Source organism: Oenanthe melanoleuca, chromosome 8 (assembly GCF_029582105.1).
Source record: "Oenanthe melanoleuca isolate GR-GAL-2019-014 chromosome 8, OMel1.0, whole genome shotgun sequence".
In the NCBI taxonomy this organism is placed as follows: Eukaryota; Metazoa; Chordata; class Aves; order Passeriformes; family Muscicapidae; genus Oenanthe; species Oenanthe melanoleuca.
In genome coordinates this window covers 6,563,027-6,575,951 of record NC_079342.1, presented here as the reverse complement: position 1 = coordinate 6,575,951, position 12,925 = coordinate 6,563,027, and the positions used below count along the sequence as shown (strand labels likewise).

The window sequence follows — 12,925 nt, the reverse complement described above, 5'->3', positions numbered from 1 at the left end:
GATATTTCAAGGCAAGTTCCGATTGCTTGCAGCTTTCCAGGAGGCAACAGAACCTGAGCAAATTTCAATGCCTTTTTCCCTAAGCAGAGACCATTCCAACTTGAAATGGTCTGCTGATGAGAAGCAAATAGCATGCTCTCTTCGAGCTTTGTGTTGGGAGGTGTCCCGGAGAAGGTTTGATTTACCTTCCCAACAAAGTAGCGAAAGTGAGCATTTGTGGGGTGGGATGGGGGAGAGTTAGATGTCGAGGAAAAACTTTCCAGAAGCAAATGGAATAAATAAATAAGCGGAGGACTGAAACTCTTCCGCCGGCAAGTCTAATTCCAAAACCGATCAAAAAGACTTAAAGAGAAGTATTTAAGGGGAAAAATCCGCATCCTGTCTCCCTTTCTCTCCCGCTGAACATTCCCGTTTGCCGCCAGCGCAGAGCCACTCTGAGTCTTCACTCAGTGAAAAATGTGACTTCAGCCAGGCTCGGGGAGGGAGTCAGCATCACGCGTCCTGTCCTCGGCACAGCGACGCAGCCTCGGGCACAGGCTGTCACTGCCACGGGCACGCAGTGGAGATGCCCCGGGAAGTGCCCCGGAGAAGGCAGCGTGCGGCAGGCACGGGATTCCTGTGCAGCTGGGAAAGTTCAGAACGCGATTTTGATGCTTGACCTCACACACCTGTCACGCCCAACTTTACGAGACTGTATACACCAGGAAAAGCATGGCAAATATAGTTCCTCTCCTCTCCTCTCCTCTCCTCTCCTCTCCTCTCCTCTCCTCTCCTCTCCTCTCCTCTCCTCTCCTCTCCTCTCCTCTCCTCTCCTCTCCTCTCCTCTCCTCTCCTCTCCTCTCCTCTCCTCTCCTCTCCTCTCCTCTCCTCTCCTCTCCTCTCCTCTCCTCTCCTCTCCTCTCCTCTCCTCTCCTCTCCTCTCCTCTCCTCTCCTCTCCTCTCCTCTCCTCTCCTCTCCTCTCCTCTCCTCTCCTCTCCTCTCCTCTCCTCTCCTCTCCTCTCCTCTCCTCTCCTCTCCTCTCCTCTCCTCATCAGATCACCCCTAGAGTACAAAGGGCAGAGTACCTCAAAACCTTCCAAACCCCGTAGCCAAGGGTCATCATTTTGCTGAGGCAATATTGCATTCAGTTCCTAGGGTTCCATTAAATGGAGATTGCTAGTGTCTCTAACTCAGGCTTTGGGAAAGGAACTGTCCCCTTTAGAAAAAAACCAGCAAAGAATTCGGAACAAAAATCCCTAACATACAAAATCAATCCATCCCAAACACAAAAATACGCTTCCTCCCATTTTTTTTCCCCCCCTGTTTGTTTGGTTTGGTTTGGTTTTTGATCGACTGTCAGCAAAACAGAGTGCATGCCTCAGACTGAAATACTTTTGTAGTAAAACGCACGTCACAGAAGATCACGTCTATGCCTGTTTCCTTTTTTTGTATGCAACTAATCATTCATTTTTGCTTTACGGAGACGTCGTTTCTCTCTGGTCCGGCTTAGAAAGCCTTTTCCAAACGGTCAATTATTGACCGAGAAGCTATTTTTCAAGCTCGGCCAAGCTCCTGCTGCCCGCCGGAATGCACTGCTCTCTTATGAGCACCTGGCATCAGCGTGATGCACAATGACAGGAGACCGGAGAGAGGAGTGAGCAGGGCCAAGTGGGTGGTAAAACATCGCTCTGATTGCCTTTCTTTTATTGGTAAGTGAGTCATCAATGAGGTGTCGTAACACTTCACCGCGTCCCGCCGCCGTCTGCTCCGTCCCGCCCGGGTCGGGGCGCGGGTCCCGCTATGCCCCCGTGCCCATCGCTCCCTCCCGCCGCACGCGTGTGCGCAGGGACGGCCGGCACTTCTTGCTGCACGGCGGCGTTCCGACCCACATTCTGCTGAACTAACTGGAAGGCGGGGTGAGCCTGCCCAGGGCTGGCGGCAGGGCTTCCCTGGATCAATCCCGTCAGGAGCAAACCGTATTCCGTTTCACTCAACACTTAAAGATTCAGTTTTGCAAGCAGGAAACTCTTTGAAATTTCCCCCTCCCCTTCCTGCCTCGAAATTACATCAATTCTATATGGAAAATGCCTTCTAGTTGCGCACTGCCTGGACCTGTTGCCGCTGGTGGTGCGGCGGGGACAGGCGCTCGCTCTGAACGCTGCTGTGTGCGGGGGCGGCGGCTTCCCCGCAGCTGGAGGCGGGGAGGGGGATCCATCAGCGGGGCTCCTGCTCTCTTCCGCGCACTCGCGGCGGCCGAGGGACTGCCCGGCCCATCCCGACCCCTCCGCCGCCATCCCACCTCCCCTTTCCAGCGCGGATCATTGCTTTACTGATCAGGCTGTTTTGTTTCTATCTGTGCTGCCCTTTCAGAACCGAGTGTGGAACCTCTAGTTAAAAAGCTAGAGCTTAGTCTGGAAATAGAACTCCAAATATATTTGTATATATCGCAAGGCTCCTGTCTGGGCTGAGCGCTGGTCTCTGTATCATAAGAGATAATTGATTTCTATCCTGCACAGACAGGCTTAAAAATGAAATTTCTTTTACTGAGGCAACTGACCTTGATCTGCTGGTAGAAAAAAGAGATGGTTTAGATCTGCTTCTTCCCTCCCTCTCCCGCTATGTTTCAAAGCTTGGAAAACTTAATTTAAAAATAATTTTTATAGCTGATCTTTATAATGAAAAAAGTTTACGCTCATACATATCTATCTGTCCCAAGGTTTCGCCATACATAATGTAAAATCATAAACTATGAGAAGATAAACTAGGCATAGTTTACACTGAGAAATCTTGATAAGGATTGTGTACATATTCATGTCAGCTCATTGCATGTAAGAATGTATTAATATATATGAATATATAAGGTTGGATGTCTATGTAATATACATAGTATATAGTAGTAATGTAATATGTGAGTAAACTCTTTATATTAATAATGATCTGTCATGAGAAGTTTTGGTGGGTTTCCCCACAAGACAGACACACACAACTCTTCCTGCAGACAATTCTTCATTTTCATCCTATATATATAAGAAAAACTTGAAAGCTGACCTTTAAATTACCCACATGGACAAGTAGCTCGAGGCTTTTAGTCAGTAGTGGAGATCTCCCTCAGAAGACCACAGGCATCATCTTTACTTTGCCTCATGTATTTTGGTGTTTAAAATCAGACTAACAGAAAAAATCAGATGTAAATATAAATACTGCTCCTTTTATAGACAGGTCATTTGCAGTATAAGCAAATGAGGACAGGAAAAGTGGGAAGAAAACTGATAAAAGTAAAAAGTGACATCAAAAGTTCACTGATATAAAAAAAATAACCTACAGCATGTCTTACAGTCCTCACACAGCTCAAACTGTTCACTTCTGTGAAAGCTTTGCCTGCATAAATGCTAGCCAAAATTCTGATCCAAACTGTTAAAGATAGTATATGCTGTCTTTGTTAATCATATGAAAATGCTACTATTCATATTACTACTAAACATAAAATCTAACTTTGCCAAACTCATGAGCCCTAATTTTAATACTGTCAATTGCCTGAGAACAGACATTAAAATTAAGATGGCAGTAAGTATTCTATAAGCTGAAAAATGTCACAGTTGGAAACTACAAATAGATTATTTTTCCTCTTATATAACCATATTATTTTAGTAAATGAAACAGTTGTTTCTGTTAAATAATCATAGCTAATGCTTATAAAAATTGCATAGTGTCCCTGATGACACTAAGACAAGAGGCTGATTAGAGGAAAAATAAAATAAGTCAAGTATCTTTGTATTGCTTCAGAATCTGGTAGAAGAAAAAAATCATGGCACTTCCATAAAAACATTTATAAGTCCATATGGTGTTTGTCATCTGGAAGATAGGAGGTACTATTAAGATTTGGTGCATCCTAGTTGCCTCTTTGTTCACATGACTATAAACCTAAAAGCAGGTGTCAACAACCGGTAGTGTCCACTCACACTCCAGCTCCAGGCTGGTTGTGTTTGCTCTCCAAGGTAGAGATCCACTGCTATTTATATCAGTGGAGTCTGATTTGCACTCATGGGAGCTGGAAGATACCCTGCTTGCTGGGAGGAAGCTGTGACATGTCAGTGGTTTATAACAAAAGCTAACTTATCACCAGATGGGGGAATGCCCAGAGTGCATCCAGCAAAGCAGGTGCTCCCTGACAAGGACAACTCATCCTCTGTGGTGGGAAGCAGCAAGTCCCTGGCCTGAGGGTCTGGTGGCTGAGGGTGAGAGGATGTGACAGCCTCTCACAAACCCACCCACTTTTCTGTGGTTAGAAAGAAAAAAGTGAAGGAGAATGACAGCTGGGACTGGGCAAAATCAAAAGTCTAGGGATAGGATTCACTCTTATGAGCACGTGACCCTGCTGCTGATTGTACTTATACCCTGGGAGGACAGCTTTTTCTCCTAAAGAATTGCTCTCCAGTGCAAATAAGGACAGGATCTGGCTCCTTCCAATTTGGTTCCCCCAGCTCCAAGCAGAGGCTCTCAGATTGGTGTGTGTTCCATTTAACCCGTATAGGTACATGGTGATCAGTTCACAAGGCTGAGTTAGGTGAGCTTTTCAGAGATGCACCATGGGTTCTAGTGTAGTGGAAGGACAGAGTCCTTCCCCTGACTCAGAGTACACAGGGTTTTGGAAAGTTTCAGAAGATTTAGGCTTGCTTATTTCTGGGCCATGCTTTGTGAATCTGTCCTGGTATATTTGTGAACATAGCACATGTGTAAGTGGTATGGTGACAAGAGTCTCTGCTACTCCCTGTAGCAATCTCTTTTCTCATATCCACATGATTTTCGGAACCAAGACGCAATCTTCTGGAAACCATGAAAATGGCATTTAATTGGTCTAAATATCACAGGTGAGCGTCTCATTTTCCTTTCTCCCAGGGTTTTATCCTTTCACCTTAAGAAATGTTATCTGAATGACCACTCTTCAGGTACATGAGATGTATAATTATTTTACTGTCCCTCGGGAGAGGAACCATAGGGTCCCTCTGTGGCAACCAGAAAGAGCAACAGTTAGACGAAAACCTAGAGGGGAAGCTGGACTTGCCACCTTTCCCATGTATTTCTGGGGGCAGACCTGTGCAGAGGAGTACCTCACACCTGTTGGGAAGCACAGGGACTCTGAGGGGACATCTGGTTGAAACACAGTTGAATCCAAGGTGGGAGCCCTTCCCTGGGGGAAGTAGCAGCTCCACCCAGAAGATCAGCCATGTTTGAGGCTATTTCCTGCAGCTGTTGCTGCGCCCTCCATCCCCACAGTCCCAAAGCTTCTCTTAATGGCAAGGTGCCCACATCACACGCAGCATCAGGGTGAACTCCTTGCCTGCCATGTGATGACGCACTTTGGGGCAAGAGGAGGAAAGCGTGCCCTGATTCCACTTGCGGGCCAAAGATCCTTTCATCCCTTCCAGGAACTGCTGTGCTGAGACACAACCTTGCAAAACCCGGGCTGTGGAACCTGCAGTGCTGCTGGGCTGGCTTGTGAAGCACCTTCTGCTTCATGAAGAAGTGGTTTCCCTTGGTGAGCCTTCTGCAGCCCTGCTTGGCCCCAGTTTCAGCCTGGGCACAGCCTGGTGGGACAGGGGATGTTCGCCCTGGCAAAGGAAAGACACCTCTCTCCAGGTGTATGGTGAGAGACAGAATGGCCTGAGACAGGAAATGTATGGAAAAGGGAGGTGGTGGGGACATGCATCCACTGGGGCTCAGCCACAGCCACCACAGCCCGGGACAGCCTGGGACAGCTGGCTGTGCAATGCCCCTTGTGCCTGCAAGCCAGAGCAACCTAGTGGCTTTCTGACAGGGAGCGGGTGCTGTTTCCATATGCTACTGAAAGTATTCACTTCATTGCTGCTCTGAAGCCTTAACTGACTTTTATTATCCAGCTCGCTCCCACTGAAAGACATATCTTAATTTTTAGCTGCAAGAAAGAATCTGCATTTGACAGAAACTACAGTATTACGGAAAAGACACAAAACCATTCCTGAGGTTTTCTTCAATATGAATTATCAGGCCAGAAGCAATTTAAATCTAATTTTTGCAAATGTTTCTACATGCACATGCACAATTTCACAGTAATTATTAATCGTACTAAAGATACTGTTAATTATCCAATGATATATATTTGATAATTGCATTATCTCTAGAGAAAATTGCTACTCTATGGATCATCTTTTGTTTTCTTTAATTTTTACATGGTATTGTAAAATTCTTGCTAGCCTAAATATATGTGCAGATTAATCATGGGCTCGCCCAATTGTAGTGATTTTTTCAGTTTGGACACCCAGAAATCTAATATATTTATGCAGAGTCTTCAAAACAGTTAGAAAACTGTTACTTACCAGCTGATGTGTGTCCGTGTTTTATAGATTCCTGTATGATGGCTGCGTGGGAACCAGAAGACATTATTAGGTGTAAATATACTGTACCCTTGGGTACAAGGGGTACAGCATTGAGTACAGGAGAGGTGCAGCCTGTAAACTTTTCTGGCCTTGAGACCCAGGCTATGATAGCCTTCAGTGAAAGTCGGCGTGATGAACAACAACAAAAAAAATTATCCAAGAATTCAGAAAGTAACAAGCATGTCTTTGAGTGGACTCTGTACTTTTTCCAGCATTAGTGACCTGCTGTAAACCATGTATCCCATTTCATGATAGTCTCTAATCAGAAGAATTGCAACTTGTGATAGGTTTGGCACCATCACGTGATTTAGTACAGCTTGATAAGAGACCCTGTTATAAAGTGACAGCAAAAGAGATAAGAACTGTTGGCAGATAATGGCAGAGAAATGATTAACCTAGAGTGGAGAGGTGCTATGAAGCCCAGAGAGGGGAAGGTTGTAAAGTTGTGGGGTCATAAGATCATACCGAGTGGATGAAAAGCCATACCAACACGAGCGTAATGTCTATAAACTCAGGCTTGTGACCTGTCTTCTTGATGTCATCACCTCTTTGCACAGTGGACAGCAAGCATGGTTGTTTTGGCTTCTGTAAACACTCTTTGGATGGCAAAACAATCAAGCATTAATTCCTTAAGGGAGGCTTCTGAATGTGCTGGGGATTCTGCACTCTGACTAACAGCACTAGCAAATCTCTGCTGATAGTTTGTCACACAAAACCATTTTATTGCCCCAGTCTTCAGGCTGGAGAGTAGCTCCAGGTTGTAGCAATTTAGTTGAAAGCATATACTACTTTCTCACTAAAGAGTTTTACAACATGGTTAAACATTGATATCCCAGGATTATGATACTAGAGTATTGCACTCATCTCTGAGGCTGTGAGGCACAAACCCTGCCCACAGCATGTCAAAGAGCTGTCAAGTGTTTGACTTTAAACAATTTTTATGAAAGTGGGCAGCTGCGCAGACGACTGGGTGATGTTTCAGCTCAGCTGTGAGTGGGCCAGGTTCTGCTTTCACCCTGTCTTGAGGCAGGGCAGGGCTATGCCAGCTCCCAGCCTGAGCACAGTGTGCCTTGCTCTGCAGTGCCACCGACAGCCTCTGCAGCTCCAGCCCAGTAGATTAAGTCTGAATAGTCTTTGTGAAATCAGACTCAAGCCTGAATAATCAGATGATATTTTATATTTCAAGTCTCTTGAAAGATAAAGTGAAGCTGTTCCACTGTGGGCTAGATCTGAAGCCTCTTGAAGTCAGTGAGAGTTTTTTTCTCTTTGCAGAGGGCTGTAAAGCAGGACATGCCTTTTTATATACTTTGTCATGATGGTTAGATTTTGGTGATACAGTGGCAACCAGATTTGTTCATGCACAAACTGAACTGCGTCTGTTAGCTAGGATGAGAGCTGGTCTGAAAATGGGGCTGGTGGGGCAAACCAAGCAGTGACTGGGTCTTACAGTCAGGAATCCTAAATTATCCCTTGGTCTGTGCAGTACCGCCCTCCTCTAGAGGCCATGTTAGTAAGAAGGACAGGCTGTAGAGGGAGAGTCTGATTTTCCAAATTCTTATCTTCATATTTGTCACTGGAAAAAAAATTAATTTCCAAGTCTGGTTAAACAGGTACTGTAAGTGTTTTTTAAGAGCCACTGATATTTTTTATCTATTTAGACTGAGTGAAAGCTGGTAGCCAGCTTTTAAAACAGATTTCTTATAAGCCTAAATAATTGTCTCTGTCTCCTTTAATACATTTGATTATCAAATAGATTTTCAATTCTATTAATAAAAAGTGGAAAGAAACATTTATTCCATCAGAAAAGACCTGTCTTTGCGGACTGGGGACAAAAGAAATAAAAAATGCTGCAAATGATACTGTGGTTAGAAACTTTCCATTGTATCATCAGAGACATTGCTGGAGCACTGTTGGCCCATCTTCAAGAGCTTCTATAAAGGAATCTGCCGTATGTGGGGGAGAGAGATATTAAATCATAGGAAATATAAAGAAACTTCATGCTTTTGGCTTCAAACACTGTAATTCCTTTCCTTTTTTGCATCAGTATCAAATGTCAGGGTCACTGAAAAATGTTCTATTTTTCCCTTTCTGATACTTTGTCTCCAGAGACAGAGGAATGTATGCCAGGTGCATAACCAGACAGACTTTCTTTGCCTTTCTTTATACCTAGTCCAGTAGAGGAAAAGAAACTCCTAGGGAAACTCCAGGACAACCTATATCAGCCTGTGATCCAGCAGCTCGATGTGTTTAGCAGTGATCCATTTGGAGTCCAAGTGAAACAAATCCATAATGAGGCTTATGAGTTGTGCCACTAAGTATCTGAGTTCACGGCTGATTACTTTGCTTGATCAGGAATTTGGAACTGTAACCTTTCACGAGTAAGTCTCTGGTAAGGCAGCCACTGACCTCACTCAGAACAGCTTTTCCTAACTGTGGTTGGAGCATCATAGTACATAGTACATCATCTTGTACTTCTGTTTTTCAGTACTCCCCTCTGCCTTTCTTTCCTTTTCTTCTTTTCATCCTGAGAAGTTGAGATGAGTTAATTTTGTTATTTCGAACATGCTTTTCTGCAGGATTATAATTATATTTTTAAATTATATAATTATATAATTATAATTAATTTATAAGCTTTTAGTTTCTTTTTTTATTTAGCCAATACTTTTGTGATGCAATTGTCCCTTGTTTGTCTCTCTGACAAATGTCCCTCAAAGAAACACTCCCGATTTCAAAAGCTTGGCAATAATCCCTCTTGTGACTCTTGCACATCAAATTATTTTGCAACCATTTACCACAAAAATGGAGTCAAAAGGAATTTTTCCTCTTGTAGGCATTTCCATAGGTGGCATTTCATTTGGGCATGTAAGAATATTAAGAAATAAACCTTGAGAATGGACTGACTGAAATTAAAAGTTACCTTTTCAAAGAACTTTAACCCCTGACTTGAATATCTTGGTGTAAATTTAGTGAGCTCAGTCATGATTTTGTAATTTTCCTGTAACATTTTGGCTATTGCTTATCTGAATTCAGCATGTTCCTTGTCATTTTCCTATGCCATCTCAATGTATTGTTGTTTTTATTATCCATTCAACTCAGAAAAGCTATGTGCTCAACACAGCACACATCAAATGAGGGACATGATCCTCATTCTACTGAAAGTTCAGGGCAAACGTGGCATTGATCTTGGCATGGTGCCCTCCAGGCATGAGCTCTCTGGTCCTGAGAGTAGTCCAGTTGGTTTCAGCTGGAGCTTTGCAGAGGTGGAAGGAGATTTGCAAACTCTTTTCTTTGATCTAGAAATCACTCTTTAAAAACTTTTCTCTATTTCAGTCATTCCAATGTTCCTCCTGATCTATCACAGACATTTAAAATTCTTTTGGATGCTTCAGTGTATTTTCTCCACCTTCATGAATTTTATTTCACATATGCAAAACCAAGTCATTAAAATACAGTTTTATGTCTTCTCCCTAGTAGTTCTGTAAAAGAAATTGGGAGAATCTGTATATCTGATGATCTTTACCTTTTTTGATTTTTCAGTGATTACAGTACTGAAATTGAAGGTTTAATGGATTAAGCAATTTTCATCAGTTGATTCTTAATTCTTGTTTGGTCTTGTGGTATGACTGCACTATTAAAATTTCTTGTTAGTTTTGTTTTTCTACTTGTATGTATTTTACACATTATGTTTATCATCTCAGTAGAATGCAATGGCATTAAAATACATTTCAGTGTCTGCTACACCTTTATTCAGGATTTTCAGCATATTGGAAGGGAACTCTAGAGAGCAGAAGCTTCTGCATGGTACCTTCTTTATGGATGTTAAAATATGAAGTATTTTCCTTGATTACATTTATCAGAATATATTAGTCTCTCATGTTTCTGTTATCTGTTTAGATGAGTACAGTTTAATGTAAACCCTATTTGGAAATGAATAATGAACTCTAGGAATTGTAAAATTGCTTCCTGTGACTTTTCCTTAATAATTACAAATTCAATGAATATATCTGCTGATAAATTAATGTCTAGAGGAGGAGGTAAGTGCAGACATTTGTAAACACATTTTTTTTAGGTTAAATGAACAGTCAGGTAACCTCCAGGATTGCTAAAAAGAAAAACTCAGTTGAGTGTAGATGGAAGCATCCAGTTCTGGATCACAAAAGTTCTTCTTTAGCCTTAATTAAAGGAACAGCAAGACCTTTGCTGGGGCCTACATTTAATGCTAGCTCACTGCACTGAAGAGGTAAAAGTTTTTCATGGCATGAGGAGTTTCATCTGCTGGTCTGGCTATCTGTGTAAGTAGCTTCAATTTAAATTTCTTGTACACCTTCTTTTTTTCCCCACTAATCTATCTTATTGGTGTACAAAGAGAAAGTTATTGAATAGTTATGGACCTTTCCAAAGCTTATCTAGGAGATATTTACTGGTAATGGGAGCAGAGTGTTTGACTTTGTGAGAAAAGAACAGATTTCAGTAAAACAGGCAGGGTGAAATGACTTGCACGTATGTAGCAGTAACAGGTGTTGTGAACTCATCCATCATCTCACACAGTCCTCAGGAACAGACAACAGTTTCTTCCTGGAACACTATTGATAAAATATCAGGAATTTATAGGATGTAGGAATGACTCTGTTTCTACCCCTGTTCCCCCACCACAAAAACTTTCCAAAATCTTAGTTGGAGGCAGGATGGGAATACTGAGTCTTATCTCAGAAAGCTAATTTGTGAAAGACCCTGAGTGTTCTGATGAGTTTCTGAATAATTTCTACTCCTGAAGGAAGGTACATGTGTGCTACACCACACAGACTGGCTTTGCTTGAAACCATGGAGTAAGTGTAAGCTGAATGGTAATAAAAGGTGAAAGACTGGCAGAAGAGAGAATTTCAGAGTGGCATTTCATGTCTAAGCAGAGGAGGTCTCCTTACTGAAACTCATTTATTGCACCAGGAACAGAAGGATGTCAGGAGGCTGATGAACTGCAGAACCATATGTAAGACACTTGACAGGCCACATTCCAGCTGGAGAGGGGAGAAATCAAGGCTTAATGCTCAAGTAGCTGCTCAGATCTGGTGTGGAGGAGCGCTTCCACTTTTTCTGTCTTCCCAGTGAGCACGTGTGGAATTTGTTCCAATTTCCAAGCTGACTTTCATCAGGAAGGACACTGGGCAGGAGAGAAAAGTAGGCTAAAGGGCATTCAGAAATAAGGATTTCTGATCATTTTATTAATAGCTGTGAGAAATGTAGCAACTGGCAGGAGAGATAAGTGGATTTTCCTAAGCTCTATTATAGGCAGGTAAATATTGTTCTGGTTTATGGCACTAATAATTAAACAGAACACTAGTCTGTCCCTTGGCAATTTGAAACTTAAGGTGGTTGGTTTCTGGAGGCATGTGCTGAAATCTGAACAATACTTTACATGTAAACTTCATAATAAAAGGCTGTATATATTCTGTCCAGTGGATATATTTCAGGAGCATATATTGCACTGAAATAACACATTCTTTTTCATTGTCTTCCAGTCATCTAGGCACCACTCTTGGTAAATATTGCAGTTCTTAAAGAACAGACCAAGTAGACTTAAGATCTGAGAAATACAAATTCCTTCAAGAACATCATCTCCCTAGTGCAGTTATATGAATAATAGATTAACATAACATTAATTAATATTCTTGTATCTTTTATACAATGTTCCCACAGTTTGTTAGACAGTGTGCTTATTTCATGTGCTTAGATCACTGTAAAAAAATGCAGATGGCCCTGGAATGGGAGTACCTGTAGTTCTGGGGAAAGCAGTCACACTTGGGACTTCTGAGAAGTCCTGACTTTCAGAAACCAGCTTTAAATTAGTGGATTTGCAGTGGCATGTAAACTTTGTTTGTATATTGCCTAAACCAAGGTTTGTATCTCAGACTTGGGCTTCCGGGTTCTTCTGCCTCAGAAGGGAATATGAAGAGATGCTCAGGTATCCTTACTAACTGCAAACTTAGATTATTCTTATCCTAAAATTGTTACTCTATCCTCTGGTCACCCAAACAATCTAATTAAATTGAAATGCTTTTCAGTGGCTCAGACAACAGTGTGTACAGCTAAGATGGAGAGCTGCTCACAACCTCTGGAAAATAGTGTTTTACAAAGATGTGTGTGAACTTGAAAGATCTTTGGTAAAGCAACAGTAGGGTGATAAAAAAGGGGAAGTTTTTTTCAGGGCACCAGGTAACTAACGAGCCCTAATGGCCCTGATCACTTTCACCTGATCCCTCTCCCAGCTTCCCCACTAGGCCACCTGCTCATTTAAGCTCTAGCTGGGAGCACAGCCCCTTTCCTGAGCTCTGCTGCCTGGGCACATATTCTCTAAATTATTCTGTGGATTTTCTGGTGTGGCTTCAGATCTTGGCTGCTTTTATTGCTTCTGCACAATGACCACAGGAGCATCAATAGGACTTGGTGCTGCTTGGCTGGCTCTTCTGCTGTGGCACTGTGCTGCCTTGGTAAGTTCCCTACTCAGTTTATGTTTTTGCTTCCCTTAGCTCCCAGT

At 42.6% G+C, this 12,925-nt stretch overlaps 1 protein-coding gene across 2 annotated transcripts in view; it reads right to left on the bottom strand.

The window, feature by feature from the left end:
* NR5A2 (nuclear receptor subfamily 5 group A member 2) overlaps positions 1-6,415 on the bottom strand; it is an 87,096-nt gene extending 80,681 nt beyond the window's left edge. The window contains exon 1 of one of the 2 annotated variants that reach the window (XM_056497285.1): positions 6,334-6,415. In XM_056497285.1, the coding sequence (XP_056353260.1) occupies positions 6,334-6,397 (64 nt within the window). In that variant the 5' untranslated portion in view covers positions 6,398-6,415. The remainder of the gene's footprint in view (positions 1-6,333) is intronic. The other variant, XM_056497286.1, reaches the window with a different exon arrangement.
* Positions 6,416-12,925: the final 6,510 nt, after the last annotated feature.